General features: G+C 42.9%; 1 protein-coding gene across 1 annotated transcript; it reads left to right on the top strand.

Moving 5' to 3' along the window:
• Positions 1-5492: 5492 nt before the first annotated feature.
• Positions 5493-13282, top strand: slc22a2 (solute carrier family 22 member 2). The gene is made up of 11 exons (XM_077017792.1): positions 5493-6310; positions 6566-6669; positions 7017-7171; positions 7569-7737; positions 7844-7958; positions 8282-8379; positions 8455-8669; positions 9477-9585; positions 9703-9815; positions 12558-12657; positions 12753-13282. Exons 1-11 carry the CDS (start codon positions 5906-5908, stop codon positions 12838-12840), a joined length of 1671 nt encoding a protein of 556 aa, XP_076873907.1. The 5' UTR covers positions 5493-5905; the 3' UTR covers positions 12841-13282.
• The last annotated feature ends 1555 nt before the right edge of the window (positions 13283-14837 follow it).

The following is a 14837-nucleotide window of genomic DNA, read 5'->3' as shown; positions in this document are numbered from 1 at the left end:
TCACACAGGGGTTCAAACCATCCCCCTCCTGCAGTAGGTGGCGTTCCTCTTCTGGCAGATCTTGGGCCCCTCACATTGGGAGCTGTTTGTGATTCCAGACAGCTCTTGTAACCATGGCTGCGCGATACGAACCATTTGACTTCAAAACGGCATCAGTTATTTTAGGTGTACTTGCACAATTCTTGAAGGATCTCAGCAGGGAGGCTTTTCCAGGCACCTTTGAGAACTAACCACAGATCAGTGGATGTAGGCTTGTTCAGATCTTTGTCTCTTCATGTAATCCCAGAGAGACTGTGGTGTTGAGACCAGGACTCTGTGGGGCTACATCATCACTTCCAGGACTCCTTGCTCTTCTTTATGATAAGACGATTCTTAATGATGTTTTCTGTATTTTTGTGGTCGTTGTCCTCCTGCAGAAATTTTAAGCCAATCCGATGCCTCCCTGGTGCTATTGCATATCTGCCTGTATTCAGTGGCAGAGCTAGACTTTTTTTTCAAGGGCTGGCCAAGGTGTGACCAAGGCTTTATCAGAGAGGTCCATATACAAATGATGAACGAAAGGAAACACATATTTTCTCTTAAAATTTCCAGTGGGGTGGCACTAGGGGTGGCAAGGGCTCTGTTGGGGGTGGCAATTGCCCCCCCTGCCCCCCCTTTGGCTCCGCCACTGCCTGTATTTCTCAGCATTGAGAACACCATTAATCCTTCACCACGATTCACTGTTGCCTGGAAACACTTGTTTTCTACCGCACTCCAGCCCTTCTGCAAACAAACTGCCTTCTGTTGCAGCTGCACAAAGTTTCCTTGGCCAACCACTGCGTGTACAGTCCATAACGTTTTCTGTTTCTTTGTGCCTCTTCTAAAGAGCTTGTATGGCACATCTTGAAACCCTTGCACAGCGGTTTCTGTTAATGTGTGTTTCAGTTTGCATAAGAAAACCATGACCATTATCACCTGTTTCGTATAATTGGTTAATCATATGCCTGACTATAATCTAGGTATAAAGTATACCTAGAAGAACTGGTGCTGTTTTAGAGGCAAAGGAATTATATATATATATATGTATGTGTGTGTGTGTGTGTACATAGGAAAGTAAAAAACTGTAGTAATGTACACAAAATTTCCAGAGGATGTTTTGGACAGCGGTCCTTCATCAGCTGTGTAAGCAAAGTGCTAAAGTGCACTTTGCTTACACAGCTGATGAAGGACCTCTGTCCTTACATAATTAAAGACATGGACAAGATCCCTACAGGTCATGAAATTTCTGTAATATTATGTAATGTGTTTCAAAGTTCTTCCTAGCAAATGACGGTTCATATTTTGTAGCTTAATTCAAAGCTGGCTGTTCAGCTCCTCAGTATTTAATATAAAAAATCCTATTGTCAGTTTGACTTGAGTAAAAAAAAAAAGCATAGAATATAAGGTAAGCAACAAACCAAACCACAAAAATTTACCAAGAGTGTAAACATATAGTGGCTCCACTACTACTGTGAGATGTAATGTCTACAGTTGAGGCAGTGCCTTATGTATGTAGATAGGAATGTTGGGGCTCCATATGGTAATCATCAAGGAAGGGGGCTTTATTTTAAAAGGCAAAGGTCCAAGTTTGTAGCCTCTCCCCTTTTCCCTTCTCTCTTAGTCTCAGTATTGTGAAAACCCCATTTCCCCAACCTCTCCTGTCTCCCTTAGTTTCAGTAAGGTGCAATACCTCTCTCCATTTCATATATCCATACCTGTCAAGTTTTTTTATTTAAAATAAGGGATATTTTCCGCTGGTTGCTGCGCCATTCCCACCAGCCCAATCAAGGTCCAGGACCCCTTATATTTTACACGAAGTCTTCATTTTTGGTAGGAACACCTTCTCTCTCGTTACATTCATCCATCTCTGATTAGTTTTTCGGATTTGTTGTTCCCGCTGTCAGCGCTAATCTCGCGAGAACTGACACTCGGGCTACTGCAGGTTGCCATTCTCGCGAGACTAGCGACATAATTCATTTTGGAGAGGCACTTGAATGCTTTTATAAAAGTATTATATACGGGAATTTTACGGGAAAATATTAATACGGGAGGACGACGAGAAAGAGGGGTCAAATACGGTGCTTTCGCGGCCAAAACGGGAGACTTCACATGTGTGTATATCTCTGTTCCATTTGGAAAAAGATATTATGCTGGAATGTGGAGCCCCAACATAGTAGCATATCTAAGTGAGACCGATTCAACTATATGAGAGAGGAGATTCATATTCGCCCAGAAATCCATGGTGCTTGTTCTGAGGGTGATCTTTTTTGTCATTCAAAATCAAATCAAACTTTATTTATATAGCACCTTCCAACATGCCTTGCATTGACCAAAGTGTATTAACAAACAAATAAAACTATCATAAAACCATTTAAAGTAAAAGTAGAAATTTAGAATGTCAGAAATTAAGTGCTTAATCAAACAAAACAAGTAAAACAATATCACAAACCCATTTTAAATAAAAGTAGAAGTTTACAATGTCAGAAATTAAGTGTTTAATCAAACAAAACAAATAAAACCATTTAAAATGAAAGTAGACGTAATTTAAAGTGTCGGGAATTATACGTCAAATGTCTTTTTGAATAAGTAAGTCTTAAGTTTGGCCTTAAACAGAACCAGGTCAGAGATGGAACGTAACTCTAAGGGAAGACAATTCTAGGCCATTGGACTAGCAACAGAAACAGAACGATCCCCCCAGTGCTTGTGTCTAGATTTTGGCACTTTATGTAGGTAAGACCAGCTGACTGTAACACTCTGCTGGGCTGATGGATTTGTACAAGTTCTGTGATGTATGGTGGTGCAAGGTCATTCAAAGCTTTAAAAATAAAGAGTAGCAGTTTAAACTGTATTCTAAACTGAACCGGGAGCCAGTGTAAAGATGAAAGAACAGGTGTAATTGAAAGGTTTAGCATGACCAGCAGAACTGGATTTTTGACATCAAAAAGAACATAATTTTGTACTTTAAGTTGGCTACAGCAGATTCTACACTATGACGCGATATAAAACCAGACTGGATTTTTTCAAACAAGTTATGAGATTCTACAAAAGACTGCAATTGAATAACAACCCTTTCCACAACTTTAGATAGGAATGACAGATGAGAGATTGGCCTGAAGTTAAAAAGAACTGTAGGATCTAGACATGTTTTTTTAAGGAGTGACCTGACCACAACGTGCTTAAAGACGGACAGGACAAAACCTGAACTTAGACAGCTATTAATGAATGTCAAAAGACAGGGACAGATAGTGTCAAAGGACTGCTTGCACATCTTAGAAGGAGTGATGTCCAGAGGACAGTTTGGATTTCATCTGTTGAACCACTTCAACGAGATGGGGTAACGGTATCAACTCAAACTGGTTAAAAACAGCAGATGTTATTGGAAAAGCATTTTGATGCACTTGAACAGCATTATATGTATTAACAATGTTCTGCTTAATGGAGTCTATTTTGTTAACAAAACGTTTAAGAAAATCATCACAGGTAGACTGTGTAGCAGTTTTCAGAACGTCAATGAAAGGATTAATTACAGACTGAATAATAATAATAATAATAATAGAATTTTATTTAAGATGCCTTTCAAGTCACCCAAGGCGCTTACAGAATAAAAATAAGAGACAAACGGAAGATCAATTTAAAAACAATAAAAAAATAAATAAAAATAACAACAATAGATAAAACAGTTAACATCAGTAAAATAAAAGAAACAATGTAAACCTTCTAAAAAGCACATTCAAAAAGGTGTGTTTTTAAGAGCTTTTTAAAAACAGACAATGATGTACAGGAGAGGAGAGATAAAGGGAGAGATTTCCATAACTTAGGGCCCACAGCACTAAAGGCTGGATCCCCGTATTTACAGAGTTTTGTGTGCGGCACAACCAACCGGTTGGCATCAGCACTCCAGTGCACGTGACGGAGCATAGGGGGACACAATGTCAGAAAGATAAGACGGTGCCAACCCATGAATGGATTTAAAAACCAACAATACAATCTTAAATTTAATCCGGTCAAGAACAGGAAGCCAGTGCAGATCTTTTAAGATTGGGGTGCTGTGATCCCACTTCCTGAAGCGGGTGAGAACTCTTGCTGCAGAGTTTTGGACATATTGCAGCTTCTTAAGGCTACTGGCAGGGAGCCCAATAAGCAAAGAATTGCAGTAGTCAAGCCGAGATGTAATAAAGGCATGAAAAAGGGTCTCAGCAACAGAGTCAGACAGGGAAGGGCGTAGGCGAGCTATGTTTTTGAGGTGGAAGAACGCTATTTTGGTAATGTTGTTAACGTGTGCCTCAAGAGAGAGGGTGGAATCAAGTATGACACCAAGATTGCGAACCTGTGCCACAGCAGAGTAAATAAAACCAGGTATGGAAAAACTGGTCTGACCAATCTTATTGAGGGTAGATGATGTAGCAACGAGCATGGCTTCTGACTTATTATTGTTCAAATTAAAAAAATTACAGTCTAGCAGAGCGTTAGGCGCCAATACAGTTGAAGGCTGAGTGCTAATGTAGATTTAAGTATCATCAGCATAACAATGAAACTGAAGGTCATGTTGACGGATAATATTGCCAAGAGGGAGCATGTAAATGTTAAAAAGAATAGGGCCCAAAACCGAACCCTGTGGGACACCGCAAACTAAAGAGACAGTGTTGGATCCGAAACTACCCAGAGAAACGAACTGCCGCCTACCTGCTAAGTAAGACCTGAACCACTGTAAGGCCAAGCCAGTAAGACCAATCCACGATTCCAGCCGATCAAGTAGTACGTCATGACAGACTGTATCAAAAGCAGCGGTAAGGTCAAGGAGAACAAGAATGCTCACCTGACCTGAATCTGCTGCCAGCAGTAACCTAACCAGGGGTGTCTCAGTGCTGTGATTAGATCTAAAACCAGATTGAAAATGTTCAAATAGGTCGTTCCTCAGAAGGTGTTCCTGTAATTGTAAGGACACACAGCGCTCCAGAATTTTGCTCAGAAAGGGGTGTTTCGATATGGGACGATAATTATTCAGGTCAATGGGTAGGCCACACTTCTTTAGGACCGGCATAATAGCAGCCAACTTATGGTGAGAGGGAACCAAGCCTGAGGTAAGAGAAGCATTGATAATCCTAGTAATGAGTGGACAGACATGAATGATACTGAATAAAATTCTCGGCCGGTCACTACTGGAAGAAATTAAATACTGGAAGATACTGAGAATTGGCATGTTTAACTGCATCTTGATATTCACTAAGACAGTCTCTTAACATACTCTGGGACACACAAAGCCTGTCCTTTTTCTATCTGCGTTTTACCTTCCTGCAGCGTGGACTGTAGACCCGGGTGGTATCATTAAGCCAGGGGTCTGGTTTTATTTTTGTAAAAGCCTGTTTTTAATTAACTTATTATTTACAACTAAGGCGGTGTCGATGGAGACGACTTCTTCATCATCACAGCATTGCTACAGAATATGCCTGTAAGTTCAAATATAAGGGCTGTTTCCTCAAGTGGAAACCTTGTTCTTTTTTACAGTTGAATCTACAATGTTTTTACAAGATTTTCTTGGAGACATGCTTTTAAAACTTAAAAACCTAAAAGAAGAAAACCTAAAAACCTAACTCAGCTGTGAGACTGAACGATGGTTTTATGACCTGTAAGAATTTTGGACATAACAGCTACATTTCATTTGATTTAAAATGTTATCTCTTCAGCAACTACTGGAAGACTCGAGGAGGAACAATCTATTAAAGAATAACACAATGCCTTCTGCGTTGTTTCACTGTATCATTAGTCAGTCTCTGTTCAGCTAGTTTGAGGGTTAACCTCTGTTCTGGACTCTGCACTCACATGTGTGTAAATACCCTCCTGCTGAAGGACAACCAGACCCGGCACCACCGCACGCACGACTGCCATCATGACCACGTTTGACGAAATCCTAGAAGAAGCCGGCGAATTCGGCAGGTTCCAGAAGCGGATCTTCTGTCTGCTGTGTCTGGTGTCTATCCCTTTCCCTTGCATCTACGTAGGCATTGTGTTCCAGGGCTTCACCCCGGAGCACTGGTGCCATGACCCAGGCGCAAAGCGGCTTCAGGAGCGCTGTGGCTGGGGCCCGCGTGAGCTGCGCTGGGTCACCGCGCCCGTGCTCAACACCTCAGCTGGCGTCGTACACAGCCAGTGTGAGAGGTATGAAGTAGACTGGAACACCACTGACCTCACCTGTGACCACCTGGGCGACGAGCAGCATCGTGCACTGCCCAAGACCGTCTGCAAGGATGGCTGGGAGTACGATTATGAAGGAAGGGAGTCTTTTGTAACGGAGGTAAGGAAGGAGCCTTCATGCATGTGAACTTTCCAGCTCTACTTGTGGGGACCCGTTGCCCTGTTTCGCTTTCCCCAACACACCTGATCCTGCTCCTGTAAAATGTAGAACCCAGAGGCTTAAAAACATCTGAAATCATTTGCTTTCATCAAGGGAAGAACTATTCCATTCTAGCATAGCAGTAAGTAAATGCAGAGGTGACAGGGAGAAAAGCTAATCCTTGCTCTGTAATGTGGGGCCAACGATGTGTTTCAGTTTGACCTGGTGTGCACAGATGCCTGGTTGGCAGACATGTTCCAAGCCACACTTGGTGTTGGCTTCTTGATCGGCAGCATTACAATCGGATACCTGGCTGATAAGTATGACTGACCTCTAACACTGTCACTGAATCCTGCTGACTATTTTGCTGAATTGTATGGCAGTTTGCAGTACATGAACATTAAAATAAAAAAAACCCATAAAGAAAATGAATTCCACTACCCATTACATGAATGCTCTTGCTATTTTTAACTGCTGCCTTAATTCAGTCTTTGACATAAAGTAGATTGTATGTTATTACGTTTAGCAAAATGTGTTATAACTAGAATAAATCTATCAAGAAACAAATAGATGGGTTTACAGAATAAAATACAACATATAAAGCATACTTTCTTATTTAAAAACTTGCATGTGTAATGCATGCTGTTTCACTGTTCTGTTCATCTAGGTTTGGTAGAAAAATGAGTTTCCTGATGTCCTGTCTTCTAAATGGAATTGCAGGGATTCTAGTGGCGATATCCCCTAACTACATTGCACTGCTGGTGTTCAGAGCCCTTTATGGCTTTGGGACCAAGGGAGGTTGGATGGTAGCGTATGTACTGAGTAAGCAACCATGGTACCCTTCCTTTAACACCACTCATACAAGAAACATCACTGAAGTCGCTTTTTGCTAGATTCATTAACCCTGGTGTTTTATGCTTATGAGAATTCAGATTTTCTTATGATAATTCATGATAAATCTTATAATTTTTTTTATTCTTGGCTCTTGAGTCTCCCTATTTAAAGCTAAAATGTATTTTATTTACTTACATTTGAGAATTATTAAATTATTAAATGCATTGCAGATGTTTTTGTATGTGTATAGTTTGTATTTGGTTTGAATTTCTATGTGTATATAATACGTAGCAGCTGGCATTTGTTACAAATAGTACTGTATACAAAACACATTTTCACATGTTTCATGGTTTCTTGACCTGACGCCGCCTGCCCCCCCACCCAGTCACAGAGCTGGTCGGAGTGGAGTACAGGAGGATTGTGGGTGTGATCTATCAGATGGCGTTCAGCTCAGGCATTCTCATCCTGCCTCTCATCGCCTACCTCATCTCCGACTGGCGCTGGCTGCAGGTGGCCATCACACTGCCCTACTTCTTCTTCCTGTCATACCTCTGGTGAGGCCCGATGCTCGGTGCAGTCTTACAGCGTTTCATTAATTGTCACTAATTGTACAACTTTTTAAAGGTTTTTTTGTTTTTACATTTTTTTTATGCATCTCAGGTTTATCCCTGAGTCGCCAAGGTGGCTTTTGTCCCAGAGAAATTCCATCAGAGCTACAGAGATCACTAAGACAATGGCCAAAGAGAATAAGAAGACACTCTCCAAAAATATAGAGGTGCATTCATATTGCAGCTGTGCATTAATATTTAGATTTTTATTTATTAACTTTTTTAAATTAATCTGCACAACGGAGCATTCTTTCCAAAAGCTGAATGGTTCCTAGAAAGTAAAAGTAAAATAAAATATGAAATTATATTACCAGTGAAAAATATTGTCAGAAAATATTGAGATTTTTTAGGTAGACAAAATCTACCTCTCCAGCAGAGATAGTTTGAAAAAGTCTATGTTCTGAGCTATACTGACCTTTTAGTATAAGCACTTATATTCAAACTGTATTGTGCCTGAAACCTTTACTGACATTGAAACTCTATCTCACAGACACTGAAAGATGATACAGACTACGTCGCCGCCTCTTTCATGGACTTAATTAGGACTCCCAAAATGAGAAAACATACACTCATCCTCAGTTTCAACTGGCAAGTCTCATCCCTACAGTACACGTGTGATGGCCAATGCATAGACCTCTTCATCAGATGTTTCTTTTCCTGCAGGTTCACTAGTTCTGTGGTATACCAGGGTCTGGTTATGCGTCTGGGGATCCTGGGAGGAAACATCTACATCGACTTCCTGATCTCCGGAATAGTGGAGTTCCCTGCTGCCTTCCTCATCCTCTTCACCATCGAACGCATCGGCCGGCGGCTTCCATTTGCAGCAGCCAATTTAGTGTCTGGAGTTGCGTGTCTCGTGGTAGCTTTCATTCCTGAGAGTAAGTTGGAAGAAGTTCAACAAGAGTGAACCTGTTAAACACAGAGGGTTAAACTGTAAGAATGATATTGTAACGTCCGGACTGAGGAGGCAGGCACCCAGACGATTACGGTGTAACACAGAACATTTATTGAAACGACACGAGTAAGCTCCGTGCGTAGCAGGAGTTGCAAGCATACACTCATACAGACACGCAGCTTTTGACAAAGACGAGCACTAGACACTGCGCGAACGCACAATAAATAGGTGAGTTACACAGACCCACGTGACCTCGAGACAAGGCACAGGTGTAACAAACGAACACGCTCACAAACAACCCACACCCACGGAAGTACATACATGGACATAACAACACGCAGACAACGTAACGGCACGCCCACAGAGAAGGGTCCGGAGCTGTCACCGTGACAGATATGTTGCTTTAACTGGACTGCCTTGACACAAGAGAGAGAGTTCAACAAGAGTGAACCTGTTAAACACAGAGGGTTAAACTGTAAGAATGATATGTTGCTTTAACTGGACTGCCTTGACACAACACAGATTATTGATCCTTTAACCTTGAACTTGAAACTGATTTTTTTTGCGTTGTAGAGCTATGGTTAAAATACGTTGCAAAGGTCAGTGCAAATCAATTGGAAGTGTTTTGTGACAGACCATGATGTTTTTTTTTCTGGGTGTTTCTAAAGCTGTGTTTCTCTCCTGACAAATTACTAAAGGTTCCAAGAAAATATAATACGGAAAATATATCTGTGTACCGTTCTGTGTATGTTTTCATTCCCCAATTTTAATGTTCACATTTTCCATGCAGATATGTTCTGGTTCAAAACAGCAGTGGCCTGTATTGGTAGACTCGGTATCACCTTGGCCTTTGAAATGGTGGTGTTTGTAAACACTGAGTTGTATCCTACCTTCATTAGGTAACTGCACCCTAAAATCCATGAGATTTGCCATTCTAAAATGGCCCATCTCATGTTACATATATAAATATGTAATATATAAATAAAGTAATACTGCTGTCTGCTGTGCTCCTACAGGAATTTGGGAGTGTCAGTGTGCTCCTCACTGTGTGACGTTGGAGGGATCGTAGCTCCGTTCATGCTTTACAGGCTGGCTGTCGTCTGGTTGGAGCTGCCGCTCATCATTTTTGGTCAGTTTGAATAATGATGGAGCACTAGGTGGTGGTGTTACGGGTGACTCCAACAGTGTATTACAGTGTGTGTCAGGGCTGGCTCGGATGCGGCTCCTCCGGCTACCACCGGAGGGGGCTAAAGAGTCAGCACCAGGCGGAGCGGACGTAATCAGCGGTGATCCGTCACACCTGTTGTCCTGGTTACTTAAGGAAGTTTGTTGTGACGGATCACTGCTGAATCGTTTTGGTCATGTCGGTACGCTTTGAGCCCTTTTCTGCTTTCTTTGTCGTTGCGCTACATTGCAAGGTGTCTCGCCACCTTTCTCTCTCTATCTCTCTCTTGTTATTCTGTTACTTATTAGAGTCTCTATCTCCTGCTCCCTGGCCCATCTCAAGTTTTCCTCCACCTGTTACATTTTCTATATATTATACTTTTGTTTTGGGAAGGTTTTATGTTTGTTACAGCGTTTGCCTGCTGCCAATTACTTCCCCTGGAGTCTTTGGTTTAGTTTTCACGTGTAGAGCTTTTCCGTGTCTTGAGTTGCCTTTATTATTTTTCTCCCGTCTCTCTTGCGGTCAAGTTTTGCTTTGCACGTGTTGAGTTTTCTGCGTTGTTTTGTGTTCTCTTTTCTCCCGTGTTTTTACGGTCGAGTTTTGTTTTATGTATTGAGTTTTCCCACGTCATTTTGTGTTTGGTTTCTTTACCTATGGTTTCTGCTTGCCTCTCTCTCTTGCTGGCTAGTAAACCCTGTCATAGGTTTCGTCAGCTCGAGCTGGCACTTGGGTCCACCTTTCTCTCTGTTTTCACACGGTGTGTACGTTCTCGTACTCCCCGCGTTACAGAACGATTCAGCCCAGCACATGGACCCAGCCGTGTCTCGCGAGGCAGCAGAGCTGAGGGCTACGTTAGCCAAACAGAGACAAGTGCTGGACAGCTACGAGCAGGTCCTCTGCCAGATCATGGAGCAACTGACTAAGGTTGCTGCAGCTATACAAGCTATAGCCAATTCACCACCTGCCGCAAGACCTGTTGAAACACCAGCTGCTGCGGCTCGTCTTGAACCCGCTCTCCCGTTTCCAGCTCATTACTCAGGAAACCCTCAAGGGTGTAGGGGTTTTCTATTACAGTGTTTACTAGTTTGAACTAGTTTGAACAGTAACCCTCATGTTTCCCCACTGAACATACCAAAATAGCCTATGTGATGGCATTGCTGACTGACAGAGCGTTAGCTTGGGCTACTCCTCTATAAGAGTCACAGGTAGACGTATGCTCTACATACGAGCGTTTCTCTGCTGCTATGAGACATGCATTTTACCACCCGTCATCAAGGGGGGTAGTGGGTCCTCACCTGTTGTACACCTACACCAGGGTAAAATGTCTGTGGCAGAATATTCCCTGGAATTCAGAACACTAGCTTCAGGTGCGCTCATGGCTATATACCAAGAGGGGCTCTCGGAAGAACTGAAGGACAAATTAGCGCTCCGCAACACCTAGACACCTTAATTGCGCTCACAGTACGCCTAGACAATCGCCGTTGTGAGCGCAAACATGCTAGAAGGCTGCTCCAGCGTGATGTTACACTTGCGGTAGAAACTAAGCGTACTACCGAACCGCGAGAAACTGATAACGATCCGCAGCCAATGCAGCTAGCTCACACTCGCCTGTCTCGACAGGAAAGACAGTCACGTCTCCAAGAGGGCAGATGCCTTTACTGTGGTGGTGAAGAGCATCAGTGCACTTGGTGCCCTGAGTTACAGGGAAAAGGACCCTTTTAAATAAGGAGGCTCTGGCGGGCCCTGTTTCAAGTCCTCCTAACAATGGACTTTACGTCCACGTGTCGGTAATCTGGCGGGGTTCTGAAGAAAAACGTCTGCTGGCTTTTATTGATTCAAGCGCCCCTGCCAGTTTTATTGATGCCTCGCTGGTTAAAGAGTTAGATATACAGCTGGTCAGTCTAGATAAACCTCACTGTGGCCGCTGTGCATGGACACGCTTTAACTTCAGGAAAAGTGGCTAGGCAAACCTAGCGAGGGATTTAGTAAAGAAAATGCTAGCTTCCTTCCACCTCACAGATCTTATGACATAGCCATTGACCTGCTTCCCGGTTCCAGCCCCCTTAGGGGCCGTCTCTTTCTTTGGCCGCTCCGAAATGTAGGGCTATGGAGGAGTATATCCGTGAGGCTCTGGCCGCTGGTTTTATCCGGCCCTCCACGTTCCCTGCCGGAGCAGGTTTCTTTGTTGTTGGGAAGAAGGACGGGGGGTTAAGGCCATGTGTAAATTACCGGAGGCTCAATAAGAACCATAAAGGACCGTCATCCACTACCCCTCATGAGCACTGTATTTGAGGCACTCCAACAAGCCACTATTTTCACCAAGCTAGACCTCCGGAGTGCCTACAACCTGGTCAGAGTCCGTGAGAGTGAAGAGTGGAAAACCACCTTCATCAAACCTTCGGGTCACTACGAGTACGTGGTTATGCTGTTTGGCCTCATGAATGCTCTGGGGGTATTCCAGCGTTTCATTAATGAAGTACTAAGAGAACTTCAGGGTCAGGGTCTCTCTCGCTGACTGGTAAACCCTCTCATAGGTTTCGTCAGCACGAGCCGGCACTTGGGTCCACCTCTCTCTCTGTTTTCATGCGGTGTGTACGTTCTCGTACTCGCCGTGTTACAGTGTGATGGAGCACTGGTGGTGTTATGGAACAATGTAGTACAGTGTGATGGAACACTAAGTGGTGGTGTTATTGGTGACTCTAACAGGAGCTCTGGCATTTGTGGCTGGGGCACTGGTACTGCTGCTGCCTGAAACCAGAGGTGTACCTCTTCCCGAAACCATCGATGACATCGAACACCCAAACAGGTAAATCTTCAACCACTTGTAGGTTAAAAGACTGCTGCTCTTTTTGTGTAACACTTAGAATAAAATGTTGCAATTGTTGCCCTTTCTTGCTCCAGAAACAAAGATGACACAGTGAAGAGCCACCAGACAGAGACGCTACTGCACTCAGATGTGACAATAAACAAAGAGCATGTGATTGTCTGAGTGTAGTAGAATTAGTTTACAGAGGGAAGTAACAGTTTTCTTATTTTTTAGGAGGGTACGGTGCTGTTAAATCTTGTAAAGCAGCTCCAATCAGAAATGGCCATTTTTCATTGTACTGTAACAATGTACCCACTCGAACATGTTGAAAGTTACTATTTCAGAAGCTCATGAAGTTGATGTAATATTATTAATAAACATAAATGTCACAGCAAGCAACACAATGACTGCTTTCTTAAACTTTCTGTAACTCATGTTGACATTCTGAGAAGAAACTGCGCAAGCACTGTTCTTATTAGCATACGCTGTCACAGAATTTCTTTTATTTTAACCTTCATATTTGATTATACACTTTTTTAGCACATGGGATATTTATACATTTTGTATTATTTTCTTTTTGGAATACTGTATTTTGAAATAAAATTTTTGTGTTTGTGTGTATTCAGACCCATTTTTTTCATTCACATTTAAAGTTGAACTTTGAAAGTTTGGATATACAACTGCGTATTTACACCTTGGGGGTGTTAGGGGTGTGTATTCTCTGTTGCTGTGATGCGTTAGCATCATTTGTGTGTGTGGAGTCTGCAAGGCTGTGTGTTGGGCTGTGGCGTCTGTGAAGGCATTGCCTTTTGCTACTGTGTCGCCTGTTCTGGTGTGTGCGGCACATTTGATGATTGCAATTTGTGACGGCAGTAGCATGGCCTCCAAAAGTTGTGAGACTATTTGGTGTTTTTTTTTATCTTTGACCCTGAGCTGGTGAGGAACTGCCTGTGCTTCCAAATTGCTCCAAAATCATGTACTACTCTCCATGCATATCTGGAATCGGTCCAGATGTTGGCAGTTTGCTCTTCAACTATCTGACACGCTCTGGTAAGGGCTATCAGTTCAGCTGTGTGGTGGAAAATCTAACATTTTCCTTTTTGCTATGCTTTATTTGTATATGTTAATCACAATAGTCATATGATGAATGTATACACTAGTGTTCCTTACCTATATATAGTAATCATGTAAGTAGGGCACTGAGGCCATTCAGTTTCTCGTATGGCTCAGTAGGCCTTAGAATTGTATTGTCTTTCCCCGGGTTCCCCGGGTTCCTAGACTGACCTCGCTCTTATCCATACTGGAGACACCAGCTGGTCTCTTAGTCTCTAACGTGAAAGTGACCACGTCAGCTCCCAGACCATCATGGGCTCGACAAGCGTGGATGGAGCATGAGAGGGGAGGGGCCAATATACATTTGTCAAATTATGTGTGAATTATGCCATGTTTATCCAATCATATTCATTTAATCACCTCATGTTCACCTCGTAAACACCTTGTGTGCTTATGAATTATTAGTATATAAGAAGAGAGTTCAGAGGGGAATTAGCTCTCTTTTGCAGGTGCCTTGTGTGTCTGTTAACTGAGAACTCTGGATTAATCCATACTTGCTTATTCATAAAGTAAATTCATTTTACTTCATTACCTTAACCAACTGCTTCTGACTTATTATGCTCACCATTTGAGGTTTACAGAATTTCAACCACAGTTTGGCACCCCAGATGGGACTCCGCGACTGAAGATGGCACACCTGAGGGGGAGATCTAAGCGGTTAGCTCCTGAAGGACTTACTTCATCCACTGTCAAGATCAGGGGATCTAACTCGATGAGAATCGAGAGGTTTGGCGGTCGAACTCCACGGGGGAGTATACAGGTGGCACCATTGGGGGTTACCAGGCAGGGTAACTGAGTGATTGGTAGTTTCACCCTCGGCTGGGAGTCGAGCACCAGGTGGCCGCGCATAACTGTGGGCTGACGAACACATAGTTCGCAGAAAACCAGCGAGAGTGAGAGTTGCGCTCTGCGTGAGTGTTGCATGAGAGAGTGTAGGTGAGTAACTGTTTCTCTCCTCAGAAGCAGTATAATGGGCAGGTGACAAAGTAAAAGTGAAGAGCAAGAGGCCGGTAAATGCACAGCGCAGCCAACCTATGGTAAAATACATGGGAGAACGTTATGGGCCT

Source organism: Brachyhypopomus gauderio, chromosome 9, assembly GCF_052324685.1.
Source record: "Brachyhypopomus gauderio isolate BG-103 chromosome 9, BGAUD_0.2, whole genome shotgun sequence".
Lineage (NCBI taxonomy): Eukaryota > Metazoa > Chordata > Actinopteri > Gymnotiformes > Hypopomidae > Brachyhypopomus > Brachyhypopomus gauderio.
The sequence above is the reverse complement of the archived record's forward strand: the minus strand, read 5'-3'. Positions and strand labels throughout refer to the sequence as shown.